Source organism: Culex quinquefasciatus, chromosome 1, assembly GCF_015732765.1.
Source record: "Culex quinquefasciatus strain JHB chromosome 1, VPISU_Cqui_1.0_pri_paternal, whole genome shotgun sequence".
Classification (NCBI taxonomy): Eukaryota; Metazoa; Arthropoda; class Insecta; order Diptera; family Culicidae; genus Culex; species Culex quinquefasciatus.
Window position 1 is genome coordinate 49011376 of NC_051861.1, and position 19680 is coordinate 49031055.

Sequence of the window (19680 nt, forward strand, 5' to 3'; positions counted from 1 at the left end):
TTACATTCACCGCATCAGTCGAGTATAGCAAAGGTTCAAGTCTTACCAATGGAGGTTTTCTTGCTGGAGAGCAAGGAAAATTTTCCTGTTCGATTATTTCCGCCCAACTCAAACAAACTTTAGGACGAGGCCGATTTTCCTTGTTCAGGGCATCGACGTTGTCTGAAGCTGGAAGAAGCAGGAACCGCTCGGAGACCATTCGAAGAGCAGAAAGAAATGGCCAGGCACTAAAATCGACGAGCAACGCACAGCGTGACCACATCCGGAATCGAATCGAGTTTGTATTCGGTGTACCATCCCGGGCAAGCTATTTTGACGACTCAAACTCAAAATATTTTTAGGAGCCTTCAAACGAGTGAGGCTACTAAACCGACTAAACCTGTCAAAAAAGAAAGGTGATGTACGATGCAAGGTGCAGCGGAGGTGGAATCAAGAAATGACATAAACCTTCCCAGTGAGAAAAATCGAGCCGGATTCGTTCGAGTCCGAGCCAAGTTAACTGTATTTTCTCACTACACTTGGTTTATGCTTTATTTATATGGAAAAACACGTAAGTACACACCGTTCTTGATTTTTTATTAAAACATATAAACAAAAAATTCAAGCAGTTATTTTTATCATTTTGAAACAAAAAGTATCAAAAACAAATTTTATTGCATTCATTTTCACAGCCCACTTATTTTAAACTTTTTTTCACATGTACAAAGTCATGTCCTCATAAAAAAGCTTTATCGCTGAGCAATTTAATCTCAATTTCAAGACCAAATTACCAAAAAAAATACTAAAAATAAGTTTCGCACTTACATTTGAAATAATTTATTCAAACATACTAATCTAGTTTTGTTGAAAAAAGAGCATTATGAACATGATGCATTGTTTGTTAAAAAATTACAATGACTATATATTTTGCTTTAAATCAAGAGTTTTTTTAAAGGTCCTTTGAAAAAAAAACGTTAAGAATATATTTATGTCTTTTATTTATTATATCTTTTCCAGCACCACTTCAGCTTTTTTACGCTGCACCTGCTTCGTTTATACCTTGCATCTTTGATGGAACGATGTGAAAAACAAAAATTCGAAACCAACAACAACAAAAAACATCTTTCAAACGTTCATGGCCTACTTCTTTAGTCAGTGTTTTTGGTGTTGAAAATAAGTGAAAGAGGAAAAATTCATCGATTTCCGTTAGTCCCGCCGCCAGCAACAGGATGATTGGGAATCTGTTTAGCTGAAGAACGTCCGCAGCGTGTCCACGAGCATGACCAGCTTCATCGCAGATCAGCTTCTTGTCCCGGAACATTGGCATCGTACCAGTCAAATACTTTGTCTTTGGCTCCTTTTTGTAAGTGGGTGTGGTTTTTGGCCGGAAGTTGTGTCGTTCCCATTTCTGATCGACCATGAAAATGGCAGCCAGATCCGTTCAGGTAAACTATGTTTTTTCGCAATAAAACAAACAAAGCTAAAACAAATTGCCTTATCTATTTTCAGGTGCGTACGTCTCCAAGTCGCCAAACAAGTATCCACGTTTGTTCGTCGACAATCACCTCGGCCGATGTGTGGCAATGGCCCAGCACGAGATGTCGGTCATCCCCGAGAGCAAGTTGGCTGCGTTCAAGGGGCGCGAAACGCCGCTCAGTGTCTTCATGGTTGCTGGACCCACAACCGATATCAAGGGTCAAGAATTTCGATTCAAAGGTCGTGGTCGGCGTTTGCACAAATCTGGGTTGTGTCCCAACGCAGACGTTGGAACTTTTGACGACTACTTTTACCGATCCATGATTCCCAAGACGACGCGTACTGCCGCGTTAGGAAATAAATTTGCCAACCAAGTCAAGTAATCAAGTTCTTAAAAAAATCAATATTTAAGCTATAATTCTTATTATAATGTGTTTCAACCAAAATTCACAAATTTGCGCTGTGTGCAAACCCTGCAAATTTTGGATTTTGGAAATTTTATTTCTTTGGTTTAACTAACATTTTTTCTCATTTTAGGAGAGCATCAAAATGTGTTCGGTCCAGGATTAAAACAGTAAATGTCTCAAGATGGCATTTGTGTCCTGCAAGCACAACGTTGGTCTACTGATGACTTTCACAACCAAATTTGATGGTGAGTAAATCCTGGTTACGTTTTGGCATGATCTGGGGGCAGTGTAGAAAGGGTTTTTTTAACTTTACAAATCTCTGCCTTTTCTTCATTCATTTTGGCAGTTTGTCTTAATGAACGAAGCCATTATAACTTTAAAACATAACATAAAGTTTTGCTGTTCACAAATATCCCACTGAGAATTTTGACTCGAGCCTTGAGTCGATCTGGCTCGAGATTGAGCCTGAATCGAGTCAGGATTGGATTTGAATTACATTAGAAATGCAATCTGGTTGCAAATACGGTTTCTATTAATGTTTGCATTGCTCCGTTGGATTTAGATTCCGATAATTAATCGGATTTTAGATTCAGCGGAGCAAAAAAAAATTTTTGGTTTGGTAAATTTACATTATTTTCATTGGAAATTTACATTATTTTTATTGGAAATTTACACGATTTCCTATTACTTTACTTGGAACCATTTACAATGAAAAGCATGTAAATTTCCGATGAATCTAATGTAAATATACATCATTTATCATGATACCTTTTGGTACATGATAAATAATGTAAATCTACAGGAATATTTTTTTCTGTGTGGTTCTGAATTCAGGGTCCAGAAATAGTAAATTAAAATGGAAAAATAATCACTATAAGTAAATTGCTTCTACAAATAACACAAAGAATACTTTTTTTTATTACAACATTCTGAATCAAGATTTTAATATTTTTCTAAAACAAACATGGCCGCCAAATAGCCGATTAGGGATGATGCCTTCCAGAACCTTAACAGACATAGTTTGGCGAATTTGTGTACTTGTTGATGAGCAATTCTCTACCAAAACCGGAAATGGATTTTATGTTATTTGTAGGGGCCTTCCCTATGATCAAAGAAGCTATGTTGTGTCATTGGTTCACCCCTACAATTTTGGCTGCTGTCCATACAAAAATGGTACGAATTATTCAAACAGCTGTAATTTTAGAGTGAATTTTCTGATCAATTTGGTGCCTTTGGCAAAATTTTTAAGTATTTTTGAGGACTATTGAGAAAAAATAGGTACAAGGATTTTTTTGCAGATTTTTTAATCAACTTTTTTTTACAAATACTCAATTTCTCAAAATACATATTTTTTGATTTTCGAGAATTTTTGATATGTTTTAGGGGACAAAACCCGCAACAAAAATAGTGATTTTTGGAAAAAAAGTCGAAATTTTATACAATAACAAATTTGTCATAATTTATTAATGTAAAATTCATTTTTCAATCGAAAAGTACTTTTCAGATTTTTTGACAAAAAGCTCTGTTTTCAAGATATAGCCACCGAAAGTTTGATTTAACGAAATATTTGCAGTTTTTTTATTTTTAAAAAAGTGACCATGAGTGACCATTTCCAAAAAAAATTTTGTTTTGAATGGTTCATAAAATTTTCTATGAAATTGTCTAAGAGACATTGAAGATTGGACCTCTGATTGCTGAGATATACTGCCCATGATCGCATAAATGTCCCATATGCATTTTCATCGATTTCGAGTTATTGATGCAGTTTTGTTCAAAATTGTGTGCTCTTTCAAAAGAGCCTATAACATCCGGCTTAAAGAAAAAGAAACATGAAAATTGAAGTTTCTAAGTCTCACCCAAACAACCCACCATTTTCATTCACCATTTTTTGATCGTGAAAATTACAGATTTGATCAAATTAAGTTCAGCAAAGTTTTAGGATCATCTAGACATCCTAACAAATCACTGGAAAGAAGAATAATCTTGATTGGTTGAGTTTTGCCCGAAAACCATTGAGTTGAAGTTACCGTTCCAACTTTTTTGGAGCCGATGGGCGATGGAATGTTAAGTTGAAAGAAAGATCTACAAAAAACTAAAATAGCAATAGTTTACCAACAGAGTCGTTTATCAAAAATTGGACGAGATACATTTCGAGAAAAATCAATAATCTCATTGTCTTGACGATGACAGATGTACTCCTTACAATGTTTTCTGTTTTGCGTAAACATGTTGACACGACGCAACAAATCGTTTCATTGGAAAATATTTTTTCTCATCAACTGCATCCTCTTAACTGCAATACTTTCCATATAAATCACATTTAGTTCAATGCACAATTCAATGGCTACCGCTTCTATAGCAGGACTCAATAACACCCACAACTACTTATATGCGACATTTGTGGAACCAATAAAATGCCTTGTATGTGTGTAGGTGGCACTTTTCTCGCAAACTTATCAACATTCAGGTAGCAAGTGCTGCAACTCTACATTCCGAAACAAGTGCATAAACAGCGCCATAAGAATGCGATGCGACAAAGCCCGCACAATAGTCAAGTACAAAAGTCAAAAAGTTCTCCAAAGTGTGCACCAGCTTGATCTCAACCGTGGTATTACAACACAACAGTTGCAGTTTTAAGCGCTGCTACACTGAAAGCATTTGTTTCCACTTTTGTACCTCGAGTGGGAGTGCTGAATTTTAAACTTGTTTGCTGATATTTACTTCCACTGGTGTTTCACTCAAATCTATCGCAAACAAATCCAGAAAACACAGTCGTAAATCATTGTTTTACAATCGTCGCTGTTTCGGTTTGTTTCAGTTCCAGAGAATGAAACCCATTTCTTCTACACAGCAGCATAAGCACGAAACTTCACTAAACGGGAGGAAATTTTCCAGTGCTGAGCACTTTCCTAGTTCTCCAATTGCGAAAAAAAAAATCCAAAACTACTCAACTTTTTCACTTTACTTTCCACCAACGCGTCTTAATGTTCGGTGCTTTCTTCTTCACTGTTGTACAAAACTTGTTCTTCCACCGACCATCCTCCCAACCACCGCAATTTTCGCGCGCCAAATGAGGAAAACCCCAAGAAAGAAAAGCTTCTGATAATAATAACAAAACACTTTTCTCGGAATGTTTTCTTTCTTTCCATTTCTTTTTTGTTGTTCGACACTTTTTGCCCTTTTGTTTCATTTTTCATTTCCACACAAACACTCACACAACAGCAGCAGCAGCATGTGGAGTGGAATGTTCTTTTATGCTCTTTTTTCTTAAAACACAAACTTTGCGTCGTCGAATTATGGTGCCAGGCCACGTGGAGCAGAGGGTCGTATATCAATTTCACCTTTTTGAGAAATGAACTTTCGCGGGCGGGAGCTTTTTCGCCGGTTTTCTAGTGTGTGGTTCCGGTTCTGGGAGGGAAGAGGCATGGAGAAGATGTTAAGTACAAGTACAAGCTGGCCTGGTTTGCGGTCTGTTTCTAATAAAAGCTGCGACGGATCGTTGGGTTTATCGCAGACATCTGGCTTATTGTACTCATATGTTTTAACAAAGATCTATCACATTAATTGATTTTGTTTTTAACTTGAAAACTATCTAAGAAGTTGTATTGATGGTGTGCGTTTTATCTAATTTTCTTTTTTTAGGGGAAGCTGGTGGCGAGTTGGGAGTGTCCTCAACTTGTCCTCAACTTTAAAATATTTGCAGTGACCTAGTTCTGTCAACATCTATTGCTTTCCTTAACTAACAAATATTTATTTTTGTCTTTGATTGTCTAAGAGGCTAACATTTGATTATTTATGTTAGGTGCATGTAGACATTTTCGGAAGGCATTCAGGGTTATTTTAAAAAAAAACAAAAAATCTTAGAAGTGTCCTCATAGTTGGTGAATGACCCCATACTACACTGAGGAAAACTCCCACAGCGCATCGAAGTGTTTCGCTCATGATATGGCCCTGCTGTACAGAGCCCTCAAATATCAAATGCAAAATACTTGAAATTTTGGCGATGAAATAACTTCAATTGCCAAACTCTTGAATTTTGAACCATGTTGAAAAACAATATTACGTATAAGCGATATACAAGTTCTCGCTTGCTAGTCGTGCACGCTACCACTGCACCGGCTGGCCAGTTAAAAACGGGAGAGTTTTTTGTGCTATTCGTTCTAGTTTCTCTCATAGCCTTCGATAAAAGTCGCGCATAAATCAATCAATCAATCAGCAATAGAATAGTGATTGTTTTGAGTAGATCTTAGGATCAATTTCAAGTGTTTTCCTCAGAACTTTGAATAACTCTAGGCAGTGGGGCAAATTCATGAACAAAACACTTGAAAATCTTGAGTCACCCGAATGAAAATAACGTGTCAAAAATACCAAAAAGTCAATCGCCCAAACACATGAATTTGGTAGTGGTTTGAAGTGTTTGGTCACCTGAACAAAAAGTGTGGCATATTTTCAGTGTAATTCATTTGCAAAATTAAAATGTAATGCAGGTTTAAGACTACAACAAACAAACATGAAAAAAATCTCACTGTATCATATTTGACAGTTTGCCAAACTCACAAACTTGCTTGCTGCAAACTCGCAAACAAGTCAAAATATTTCTGTAAACAAATGCAGCCAATCTGTCAAAAAATTGTTTTTCTTAGTCTAATACCTGCTTTATGCACATACGGAAAATACACCTATGGTTTTTTTTCTTTTTTTTGAAAAGGTCCTATAAGCTATTGTGTTTTATCTGTTTACAGGACCTAATAAAAACAAAGTCTAGACATTTATAAATATGAACACATTTTGTGTCATTAACACGCAAGCGACGGTTTGTATAGGTCTGCAATCTTTGAAAACTGATACATCATTTATGAACGGCACCCCATTCTAAAAGATTTGTTCAGGATGCTGTTTTCAGTTCAGCTCACATCATTACACTACCCACAAATTTGCGAATCAGCCTTCTCACCCACATATCGATGTCACCTCCTTCGAAAAATCTCACGTCAAGCCAAAAACAAAGACTCCGTGAGGCGGGTGGGAGGTGCCAAAATGATACCGAGCAGGTGTCTAGCATGTTTCGGTTGACTTCTTATGGTTCACCATAACTGCCCGAGGACGGAACGATGTTCGTGACACATTAGAACAGTGTTTCTCAACCGGTGAGGAATTCCCCCCTGGGGAGGAATTTAACCCTTCTTGGGGGGGGAATGAGGATGTCATAAGAATCAAATGATCAAATGTTTTAAAATGTTTTCCTAAAAAACTTAAATATTACAAGAAAGTACCAGATTCTTTGAATGACTTATTACAATAATTTTTCAACCTTTGGAATTTCTTTGATATCTCATGATTTCATCTTTGAATGTTTTATAAATACAACTGGCAAGAACTAAAAATAAAAAAATAATATTTAAAAAATGGGAATTTAAGACGAATTGTGCAAAAAACGAATTGAAAATCGAAAAAAAGATTCTTTTTATTATATTAGGCATAAACAGTTTTTTTATTCCTTGAGTTTTTGGATTGTTTCAATCATGAGTTGTTATTTAATAACCACCAGATTTTTTTTTTTTGATTTTTTTTAAATTAATAACAATTTGAATTCTGAACAAAACAAATATTTGTGATGTATTGAATTCATTCGATATCTTGAGTAGCTACATTATTTAAAAAAAATCTGAGATTAATGCTTAAAATTTTTGAGCTTTGATAAATGATTAAGTTTTCAAATTAAATTTTTTGAAAGATTTTGTTTTCTTTCATACAAAAAAAAGTTCTTTTCCATTCCATTACAGCAGGTAATAAAAATTGGATGAAAGAAATGCTTTGATTATTTGTAAATCTATGCGCAAGCATAAAAAACTTCTACAAACATTACAGTCTAAATTGTGATGTATGTATTGATATCAATTTGATGAAAATTCAAAGGGGGGGGGGGGGGGGAATGAGGTTCTTGAAAACTAGCCAAAGGGGGAACGAATCGAATAAGGTTGAGAAGCACTGCATTAGAACTAGAACATACACACACATGCGCGCGCTATTGTTTGCGAGGTCCTTTACCAAGAAGTGCTGCAGCAGCTTTTCTAGTCAAGTGATAAACTGGCGAATTTGAACGGTTGGACGCAAGGTATGAAGATATGTACGACAGGTTTGCTAGTCGTAACACATCGATGAAGAAAATTCGGAAAGCCAATCTTTTCCAAAGAAGGGGTCCCAACAATTTTACGCTGCAGTGTTTCACCCACGGCACAGCACAGTGCTGAGGTCGAATCTTGGAGCCAGCGGCCCTTTCGCTGATAAATTGCAACAACCTTACAAGCAGCAGCATGATTCCGAGGACAACGCGCACCGCTCCAGCACCGGAAACATAACAGGTATCGGTGATGGCCCCGGGGCCAGGAAGTGTCAGCGGAAACGGGTGCGAAAACGACATTGAAAAGCCGCAACCTTCCTGTTCCGTCGTCACCGTCGTCCGTGGCTGATGTTGCTGTTCGGGTGCTTATGCTGCCAGTTAGACTCACGGTCCGCAACATCCTTTTGGTGGTCCTGCTCCTCCGGCATGACAAGGGGTCTGGGATGTTCGTCAGCTATATGAGCATCGTTGGTTGCCGGTGCTGTTGCTGAAGCCAGCGACGACTAATGAATTTTCATGTGGTATCATAATAATTAGAACAATATAATGGCGGACCTGCTTTTTGTGCTGTCCTACCCTGCCACTCAGATGAAGGTTCACGTCGGATGCTGTAAGGCGGCTTTTGAATTGCGTTGTTTTGCTAAAGCAGTTTCAGGGACAGTTTCAAAATGTGGATGTTATTGGGGAAATATGCCCATTTTAAGCCTAAAAAGCGGTCGTGTTTGAATGATGCTGGATAATCTGGATTGTTCCTTGAAATTCACTAAAACCAAGTACACCAACGAGTAGAGCGACTTTTTGTGAACATTTCTGTTTATTTTCACTTTTATTAAAGTTATGCTATTCCTTTTACAAGCAATTAAAAAAAATATTTCAAAAATGCATTCTAATCAGTCGAGTGCGTTGGGTCACGCCCATTTTTCTATTTTCAGCTAAGTTCTTTTTTTCTTCCAGCACTCTTTTGGGTCTGCTTAGTGCTGCAAAAATTGATGAAATTTTAAGCGAACACTCACGAAAAATAGCATTTATAGCGAAAGATTCCTGGCAGCACTTGCTCACTCCAACAGGCGCTGCACCAGCATGTTGGTGGTGTTGGTGGCCACCCTTTGTTCTTTATTTGCCTTCGCTCCTCGCTCGGTTTTCTTCAGCCTTCGATTAGAATCGGTACCGTCAGTGGGGGTGACATTGGGTCTGGGGGGTGAGATTGGGTCAAAGTGATTTTTTACGGATTTTACAATTTTTCAGGTTATTCTCAATGAAACTGAATTCTGTTAAAGGGGTTGTGTAGGGGACATCTTAAGATGACTTCGCTGAAAAAATCTCGTTCCTAGAAAAAATCCTGTTATTTTGGCAGATGTCTAAGATTGGGGTATGTTTTTGGCCAAAAATGACCTCTCGAAAAATTATTTTTCTAATATTTTTGTTAGAATTGCTCGAAAACTACCCAAATGTTTGAAAATCTCCACATCAAACATTGTAGCGTGTCAATACGATTCCCTCGAACAAGAAACGCTGTTGGATGACTTGTTTTTACCATATCGTTGTATTTGAGCATCATTTTAGTTTCATTTGACCCAATGTCACCCCCTCTAAGGGGTGAGATTGGGTCAATTTTCAAACTATTGAAATTTAAGGTAGTGTTCATCAAAATCCACCATATTTTGGGAAAATGTTAGTAAACTATCTAAGAACAAATCTACGTTGAAAGATTTTCGATGTTATTTCAATTGTTTTTGTTTTTAAGAAATTTCGAGAGGTGTATCGTTTTTTGACCCATAGTCACCCCCCACTGACGGTATTCAAAATTGAAACGTCAAAAGACTTAGCGCGTTTGTTTTTTTTGTTGGTGCTTGCTAATTATTTACATTTTTCGGAATAATTTTTCAAGTGAGTGACTAAGTAATGGTCAAAAGAACATGTTGCCGGTAGTTGGAAGCAATTTTATATCTTAAGCGCTTTGAAATCTTTAGCGCAAGTTAAAAGATATTGATGGCGACTTTCGTTAAGCAGTTAACCTCTGATCTTGCGTGTGGATGTGTGTTTCACCAAAATGATGAGAAATGGTCTCGCAAAATAGAAATTATGATCAAAAGTGCATTAAATTTGATCTTTTCGGCCAGTAAGTGGCATAAATTTGCGTGCTTACTCGAGGCGGTGCTGTTGCTGGTAAGTTTATAGCCTAAATAGTATTTTTGGAGTTTTAATCGAGCATCAAACTCTCCATATGACGAAGACAGGTGTTTGATTAGAAAGGGTATATTTCCCCTAGCAGTGAGATATGGGAAATTATCCTTTAGACATTAAGGGGCAGTATTTGTAAATTCTGCTCGGTTTGTTCTAGAGGTCGTATCGAGGTGCTCCGATTTGGATGAAACTTTCAGCGTTTGTTTGTCTATACATGAGATGAACTCATGCCAAATATGAGCCCTCTACAACAAAGGGAAGTGGGGTAAACGGGGCTTCGAAGTTTGAGGTCCAAAAAACCTCAAATCAAAATCAAACCATCCACATTAACGACCCCCGGGTCTTTTTTGGTCTCTATTGCAAGTTTCTGCTCGAACCTAGGAGTCCGAAGGCTTGAATGGGGAGGGCACCCAAACCTCTTTTACTCCAAGGAACCATCCACCCCAGTGTGAACTGAACTGACGACCTTTGGATTGCGAGTCCAACCGCCGCCAGCGATTCCACCGGAGTAGGCTTTGGTTTGGTGTGTTGTTTGTACTTATGGCATGGAGACGACTCCTACACCTGTAATGACTTAACGGCCTAACAACCAAGGCCGGGACCGACATTTTACTTCCTCATCCGATGGAAGGTTGGAGCAGATGGGAATCGAACCCAGAATCATCCGCTTACAAATCGAACAGCGTAACCATTCGGCCACGCACTGCTACACCAAAAAACCTAAAAAATCTTAAAATTGCTCGCATTTGAATGGTCTTTTGAAGCACTTCAAAATGAGCCATAGACATCCAGGATCGGCTTGACTTTTCTCATAGCTTTTGCAAATTACTGTTAAAAAATGATTTTTATTTAAACCTTAATATCTTTTTGCAACAGCTTTCAACACCCATACTCCCATTGGTCAAAAGATAGGTCATTTCATGGACTATAAGCCTACGGTGCCGCTATGGAGACCTAAAGGGCAAAAACTAACGTTGTAAAATGTTTGTTGTAGAAAAATCGAAAAACTATGAGAAAAACTGCGATATTAAAGTTTAAAAAAAATCAAATTTTAACAGTAATTTGCATGCAATGATTCATCCAAATCAAAAAACGAAAATTAGAAAATCTCAAACAGATTTCCTAAATCTTCGTCTTCGTTAAAAAATATATTTATCAATATAAATCGTTATTTATCAGTCAATACTAATTATGAAATTTGAGAAAAACGTTTCATAACTATTTGACAAACTATCTACTTTATTTTTCATAACATCTCTCTTAATTTAATCCGCTTATTTGTTTAATTGGTTGCTTGACATCAAATTAAAAAAAAATCACAGATTGACTTTTTGAGAATCTATTTTTAGATGTAAAACTCACTTTTATCTTTAAAAACTTCTTCAGCAAAAGCAAATCTTCGCAAACACTTGGTCCCCGGCACCATTACCAACTAGTGCATGAAGCATTGTGATCAAACAAAATCAATGGAAATACTTTCCGACATTAATGATAGAACTGCTCGCTGTGTGACACACAGTTTCTTCGGCGTTCGGCAAGATTTCCATCAACATCCTACCGGCTGTAGATAAACAAATGGACAAAGTTTCCCTGGCACTGGTGACGGCCCTAATTGGGCAACTTTTTGGATGTCCTGGCCGCGCCCGTTTCAACCACATTGCGCAGCGACTGTGATTGTAATTCGACAGGACCTTAATGGATCAGTGAACTGGAACGGACCGAAAATGGCTAGCTTTGAAACTTGGTGCTGGCAGCCGAAAGAAGTAATCCTCCGAGCTAACAAGAATTTGAGCTTCGCTCGGTTATATGCTCACCTGTAGTTGGGCATAAGCCATCAGGTGTAAGTGCAGAAGGTTCACCTGAAACTCTAGAATGGCAGGTCTCTCTCATTTTGTGCTGATGAGAGCGAAAATGAGCTTTAATTAGGAATTCAACGCCGTCACCCACTTCTCCTAAGTAAAATATCTTGTTAACGCATTACGTGATAGACATTCCGAAGCAACCTGCTTTCGGCTGCTGCTGGGTCTGATTCGTCCGATACTCGCGACGGTGGTGGTGGGCTGCTACTCGACGACGTTAGTGAAATGGAAATGTTGCGAACAACAACAAGAAACAACAATCGGACGGGACTTAGCACTCTACGAAAACATGATCCTTCCCGAGGACTTGGCACGGACGTGCACGATTATCACACTTTGGTCCACCGAAATCCGACTCCGACAGACTTGGAAAGTTTAATACCTCTTTCGCAATTGTGGAGCAATGTGGGTGGACAAAATTATGATCCGACTGGTGAGAATCCTGGCGAAGGCTACCGTAATGCAAAAGATGCTGTTAAAGTTATTTTCTATTTAGTTGTCTCAAATCGATCAATTTTGATAGTTCGAATCCAAAATCAAATTTGCTTCAAATGTTCACAATTTATTGGTGAAACGCTCAGCAGTATTGAACAATGTTTCAAATCTCATATGAAATATGCGCTGATCCCATTTTGCTTCAAGGGATTGGAAGTTCAAATATATATCGAAAATCTTCCTGGTGATTGCCGCCATAGTTATGTGCCACTCTGAAATGCTATCACCACCTTAAACCTAAAACTGAGATAAGGCATACTCCAAGTCTGATACAAAGTATACCTTCTCTTATCTTCGCTGACAACCAGTAGAGTGATATTCATTTTGATGTCAGAAAACACTTCATTTTCCTCAAGGTATGATAGATTGATATGCTTAAGCTCATTTAACATACTGTAATCGACATAATTGAATTTTAGTTAAATGCAACCATGCGCACTCACGTGTATCTGTGGGGTTATCGGAAATAAGGGATGGGCATGGTTGCTTAATATAATTCCAAAGCATTTAAATAAACCCGAAATTTACATTTTTTTTAAATTCTAAAGAAATTCACTAAAATAAAATTTTGTCGATTAAAGAATGTTTGGGGAGCTCAAATCACTCTAAATCCATCTTTCATACCTTGACGAAACTGATGCGTTTAGTGAATTCAAATGTCGAGTTGTGTATGGAATTGGAAACACACACACGTATCATAAGCACTTTTTCGAATTCGTGTGAAATAATAGAGAAAACGAATTCTCAACCTTGAACATTTTAAACTTGATCTTATGCCTGGTTGTGAATTGTACAATCAAATTAAAAGCAAATAAAAACTTCTTGAACCCATTAGAAGCGAATATGTTTAATTTTTTTATTAAATTCTGTGGAACACTTCAACTCTAAAGAATAAGCTTCACCTATCGTAGTATCAGTCGTAATAATCGTGGGACAGCTTTTCCCGACGCCCTCCCGTTCCACCACGTGATAATCAAGCGCACACCACTCCAGGCGCAACAACCCGCCAAAAAAAGGGACGAACTTTACCTTCGAGGCTCATTTTCTGAACGTGCTTCCGCACATCTTGGCCTTTTGCTTTGGGGGATTGGAGTTTGACGAAACGACCAGAAAATCCAGCGTCCCGTGTCGTCTTGTTGCGACAGGTGGAAAAACGGCGGGGAAAACTCATCCAACAGTCGCGGGAATTAATGAAAATCTGAGATTCTTTTAGCACCCGGGCAGAATGAGTGGAGACTTCTTGGCTGCGTACTAAAAAGTAAGGCAAATTCATTAGACACTATTGAGGGGGCTCATCTCGGAACGAGAGTATGCTGTTACGGAAGGAAAGCTATGGTGTGGGCAGCTGTTTGAACAAGATGAGCTCGCGGAGGTGTAGATTGAGAGTGGCGTTGATAGGACACGGAGTTCTTACTTATTACATTTAAATTAGAAAAAAAGGAAGGCAAATAAAGCTACAAAGTTGAGCAGAAAAGCAATTTCTTTGAATGCATTAACTGAATGTAATTTCCGTTTCGGTAAAATTACTTATAATTACAAATGTTTGAAAGTTTGCTCTGACAGTCATCCCTTTTGAATTAATCTTTGCTTCATCAGATTTCAGACCAAAAACCATTAGATAACGAGGAACGAGCTTGTTGGCCAATTCATCGCTGTCAATTTTCGTTGTGGTACTCTTTAGTCACAAGAGAGTATCTGACTTGAAAAAATAACCTGTTTAAGTTTTATATTTAAGATGTTGTTTTCAAAATCAGCAAGATGTTGCAAAAAAGATGTACAACTTGATGTTTTAGCTCAACTAGAGCTAGTATTAACATGCGTTTCCCGAGCAAAACCACGACGGTTGAAAAGCATTATAATTGTTTGGCTTAAAGTAATGTATTACTAAGCATCACATTTATATTTTAGCTGAACCACATTGGCATCAAATGCAAGCTTGCAGAAATGTGTTCGCCTGATTCAAAACAACAGTAACTAAAATAAATGTTAGCTACCGTCTTTATGATAGTGAAACACTGAAGTATGTGTCACTAAAAATTGATACGTTTTCCTTTGCAATCCATGTTCCTTTTTCAAAAAAACACAGAAACTGAGTAGATATAAACGAATAAATAAGGATTGATGATTCTTAATCAACTGCACATACTATACATCTTTAATTCTCGACTAATTAACGCATGCAACACATGTTCCACGAAGGCACTTTTCCTTTCTGGATAATATTTCATTTTTACACCCTCCATCATCATCATCAAACCGTCAGAATCCACTGGCTGCCACATCCGACAAGCCTCCGTCCATCCCAGTACAGGCCAATGTTCTACATTGACTGCGGGGGTGGCAAAAAAAAAAACACGAGAAAAATCCCATCGTGTACAACATCAAATTCGGCTCCGACTTTGGTTATTGCTCTTTTACGAGTGCTTTGGCACTCCAGGTGGGGGTTGGGGTGCAGGAGAAAAAAAAATCAAAAACACTTTAAGCACGGTTTAGCTTTATTGCTCAATTTGAGTATCGTGTCCCCCGTGCCGAAGGTGGTGGGGTGGGAATCGTGGCCAACAGGAAACCCTTTGGGTTCAGACGAAGAAAACAAAATAATAAACATGGGATTTTCGACGTGCCCGAACATAAAAAAAGGCTTGGCTGCAAAATCTTGTGCGACATACACTAATTCGCTTGGGTACATTGGTGAAGGATTTTGAAGAATATTTATGGATGTGGTCTTTAATGTCAATTCGGATGAAGTTGGAACAAATATTTAGAAATCAATGAATAAGCATCGTGGTTCCGCTTCTAGATTCCACGAAGTGTTTTACTTAATCTAATCTAATCTAATCTAACACAAACGCAGCCAGTCCGATGAAAGCATGGGTGAATTCCGGGGTCAAAATAAGAACACGTACCTACACTCAATTTACATAAAACACAAACACAAGCTAACATAAACTACATTTGCTTAAACTCCAAAACTACATATATTAAACACAAAAAGTGAAGATATAAAATCAGCCTCTTGGCCAGCTAGTTCTTGCTGCTGTTCAGCTAAAGGATTTCGCACAATTATAATTAATCATTGGCTGGTGACCGGCCTGTCCGTCCCGCGTATTGGTATCGATCGATCAGCTGGTCCAGCACACGCACACCGCGGCCACCGCCGTGTGGATCGCGAGATGCATTAATGAGTTGGGATGAGCTGCAGACGGTGAGAAGCGAGATTGCCTGAGCTACCGTACTCGTTAACACTGGTCTTTCCCTTTGACTAAAACAGCCATTTTGTGTTATTGACTCACACAAACAATTTTGGCGGCTGTCCTTACAAAAAAAAGGTACGTAAATACTCGAAATCTGTAATTTGTAAAAGAAACCAACAACCTGATCAATGAGGACTATTCAGAAAAAAACACGGTATACGGAAAAATGTTGATTTTTGATTTTGTTTTTCCCAAAATCATGTTACCGTAAACTGGAGTGACTTTGATAGCCCGGGGTGACTTTGATAGGTTTTTCAAATGCCCGTCAAATTAGTATCTAAACATTTTTGAGAATTTTAAGTATGTAAGCATTAAGGGATAGCTTATTATCGAACATATATGCAAAAATGTGACTGTTACATTGGATGTATCAAAATTAGAGGCCAAATCAAATTTCTATCAATATCACCCCGGGCTATCAAAGTCACCCCAGTTTACGGTATAACCTTTTCAAAAAAAATATTAAGAAAGCTTTGGAATTATAACTAACATTTCAAAAGGGCCAAACATTCAAAATTACGCCCACTTAGAATGTTAGCCTTGTTTCAAAACATTCAAAATATTTTTTTTCGAAGAGATCAGGAAATGATACAAATGGATACCTCTGTTCTATCTTATGCTAACTAGAAAGGAAAACCAGCAAGCTCTTTTACGAGAACACAGAGGCATCGAGCTGTTTCAAACATTAAATATTAAGCCCACTTGAAAAGTTCGTCTTGATTCAAAATTATTCAAAATGCCCTTTTTCACAACAAAAAAGTAAAGCAAAGCTTTCAGAGAGACCAGAGAGAAAAATATGTTCATAAGAAAAGTAACTTTTCATTTTGTTGAAAACTGTAATTGTAAGTCTTTCAAGCCATTATCAAGAAAACCACGTACGTTTACCATAATTTTTCTTTTGCAACTTTGACGAAGACATCAAATCGCTCAGAAAATTCTTACAAAAGATACAGATTTTTGAATAATTACGTACCATTTTTGTATGAACAGCTGCCATAATTGGAGACTTATATGGGGAAAACAATGACACAAAATTGCTTATTTGGTCCCTCAAAAAGTTTGAGCAAAAAACACATATTAAATCTACTAACTAACTAAGCAACTAACTTTCTACAACATTATTTCAATCGTTTTTGAAATGTAATGAAAAAAAAAACAATTTATGTCACACGCACTGCCGATAAGCCTCTCACCAACATTCAGCGCTGATGGTTTTCTCCTTAGAACTTACTGACGCTATCACTCTCGACGCGCCATATTGCAACATCAGAAAATGTCTCCAGCAGAGCAGAAAATATCGATAAAATTCCCCTCCAAGTTCTTTTCTCAAATGGGAAAAAACACATGCAAAGCGATCACATCATGAAAAAAAAATAGAAAAAAACAACACAGTTCGATCGGAAGAGGAAATCTCACACATCACGATGTTAATAAAATCTGCAGAAATAAAACGAAACTGGTGTAAAGTACGAGAAAAGAATCGACACAGTTATTTTTTTTTCTATTTGAAGGAAAGGGGAAAATACATGAAGAAAAAATTCCAAGCCAGAGTATATGAGAAGCTTGACGGGAAATTCACTGCTTGCGCCGGGTGCTCCACAAAGAACGAGTTCTGTATCGAAGCTCGGGCTGTTGGGAGAAAATTGAAAATTCATAAAATTATATTTATTCCTTGGTAATAGTGTCACGAAGCGGAGCCAGTTTTTATTGGAACGAGTAGAAGAAGGTAGGAATAGTAACATTCTACTCGAATAATTTTGATCGAGATGCTCAAAACTAAACCGGCTGGATTTATGTTGTGTTTTAAGAAAATATAAATTTCATTTTAAAAATAAAGAGAAATTGTGTAATTTTTATTTCAACAGATAGAAAGTAAGAAAGTTAAAGAGTATCGTGTACGCAGCAGGGCCAGGAAGATGGTTTTATGGTTGTGTTCGTTTTGTAATGTTTTTGTATTAAAATCTAGCATGGCTTTTTGTGGTGATGGTATGGTTTTGGTGGTGGTGGTGGTGGTGTTAAAAAAACAAACATTCAATTTACTAACATTGAGTCCAAAACCTCCCTACAAACATCTATACCACTAGGTGACGTAGAGATCTCTGCGCATTCTAGATAGATGTTTACTAACATACCTTCCAATCCCCGAGGTTAGCAAGGTACCGGCCAGGAGCCCCTTATCTTACTGGATAGGGTAGAGGACCCAGTTTTCGCCCTGCTCCAGTTTTCGCCCACCTACTGGATTTAATCTGTATTTAGCAAACTCATATCGTTTTTCGGTTGAATTTATTATGCAGGTTTACATATTCATTCATTTCTAGTACTAATTGAAACTTTCCTAATGAATTTCTATTGTTTATTAAGTTTTTATAAGCTTTTCAAAAAAAGCCTTACTGCAGCCGCCATATTTTTGTCAATTTAGACTACAGCGGGTAATAATGTTAATGAGGAAAACAACTCATTTTGTCCGAAAATTATGTAAAGGAATAATTCATTAGATCACTGTATGTCTGAATTTCATGAAAATCTAGTGATTTACCTGTTTCAAACGTTTACCAAAGGTTATTTCAATAAAATAAAGTGGGCGATTTCTGGGGTCATGAAAAAACATTCGATCCAATTTTCGACCAGGGCGAAATCTAGTATTGTGTTTTAAGATTTTATCTAGAACCAGTTTTCGTTTACCATAAAAACTTTTCTAATCGCAGCGAAATGTGGTTGAAAATATATTTGGAACATTCTAGATAATTTTTAAAGGTTAAATAATCATTTTAATAACTTTCATTCATAAGGGGTTTTTGTTCAAATGTTGTAAAAGTTTACTGGTACATAGGAGAACAAATTAAGCAGAGGATGGAGAAGTAGTTACACATGTGCTTTAATATTTGTATTAGGAGGTACTCGATGTTTTATATTGAGTCAATTCGGGAGCAAATGACCCATAGGGTTAAAGCTCCCCTAACAAAACCAACAACAACATGGAGCTAATTGTAACTGTGTGCCCTTATCTGGGGTGAACAGGGACACATGAGTTTTATCACAAATTTTGATTCAGTCATATTTTTTTAGTGAGAGTGAGAACATGTTTTGGTTTTAGTTATAATAGACAGAGAATCTCAAAATAAGTAGGATATCTAAAAAAAAAAAACTCCTAGGATTTTTTGAACCTCAATTTATAATAGGTACGACAAAATATGTGCACATCAATGAAATTTAGCTTCGGGAACATGTTGTGTATCAATAAGAGACCATATTTGCTTAGCTTTGTGTCATAATTTCATTTGATTTCTTGATTTTTGTCGTGGGCGAAAACTGGTTCCAAGGGTGGGCGAAAATTGGATTTAGGGGGGCGAAAATAGGCTCTTCAGAGCACTTTATTAAAACGCAAAATTTTATCAAAAATTAACATGTAAATGATAAAAACCTTGTGGAAACTTAAAATCAAATAGTTTATCAACGTTCTACAACAAATAGAACCAAAAACCATAAATTGTCATAAAATTCTCATAAAATTTCCTAGATTGCCACTATAAAGTGGGCGATTTCTGGGTCCTCTACCCTAGTATTACACGCTCATCTAAAGAGGAAAACATGGTATCTCCCGTGTTGGAATATTGTAACCGGATGAGAGTCTAGTGCTATCATACGTTTAATTACAGTTAAACAGCAAGATAAGCGTTGTGCAGCCATCCGGAAATGTGCGACCTTTATTGCTAATGCTAAAATTTGCTAAGATAGAAAGTAAGAAAGTTAAAAGTATTTTGATGGAAGCTGATAAAAGGACATAAAAGTAGCTCTGTTCAAACATGCTTCTTAGAATATCTATTTTTTGAAAAGCTTAAATAAAAAAAACCTTTTTAAGGATTTTTGACATTTTTTACCGAAACAAACTTGTTTTTGATTTGATCTTC

General features: G+C 37.2%; 2 protein-coding genes across 7 annotated transcripts in view; one reads left to right on the plus strand and one right to left on the minus strand.

Annotated features, from left to right (window-relative positions):
* The window catches only part of LOC6034937 (cadherin-87A), a 370702-nt gene that overhangs the window by 162078 nt on the left and 188944 nt on the right, over positions 1-19680 (minus strand). The window lies entirely within an intron of this gene.
* On the plus strand, positions 1185-2025 carry LOC119769604. Its single transcript, XM_038262699.1, has 3 exons — positions 1185-1424; positions 1489-1829; positions 1993-2025. The coding sequence occupies exons 1-3, from the start codon at positions 1259-1261 to the stop codon at positions 2023-2025; spliced, it is 540 nt and encodes a 179-aa protein (XP_038118627.1). The 5' UTR covers positions 1185-1258.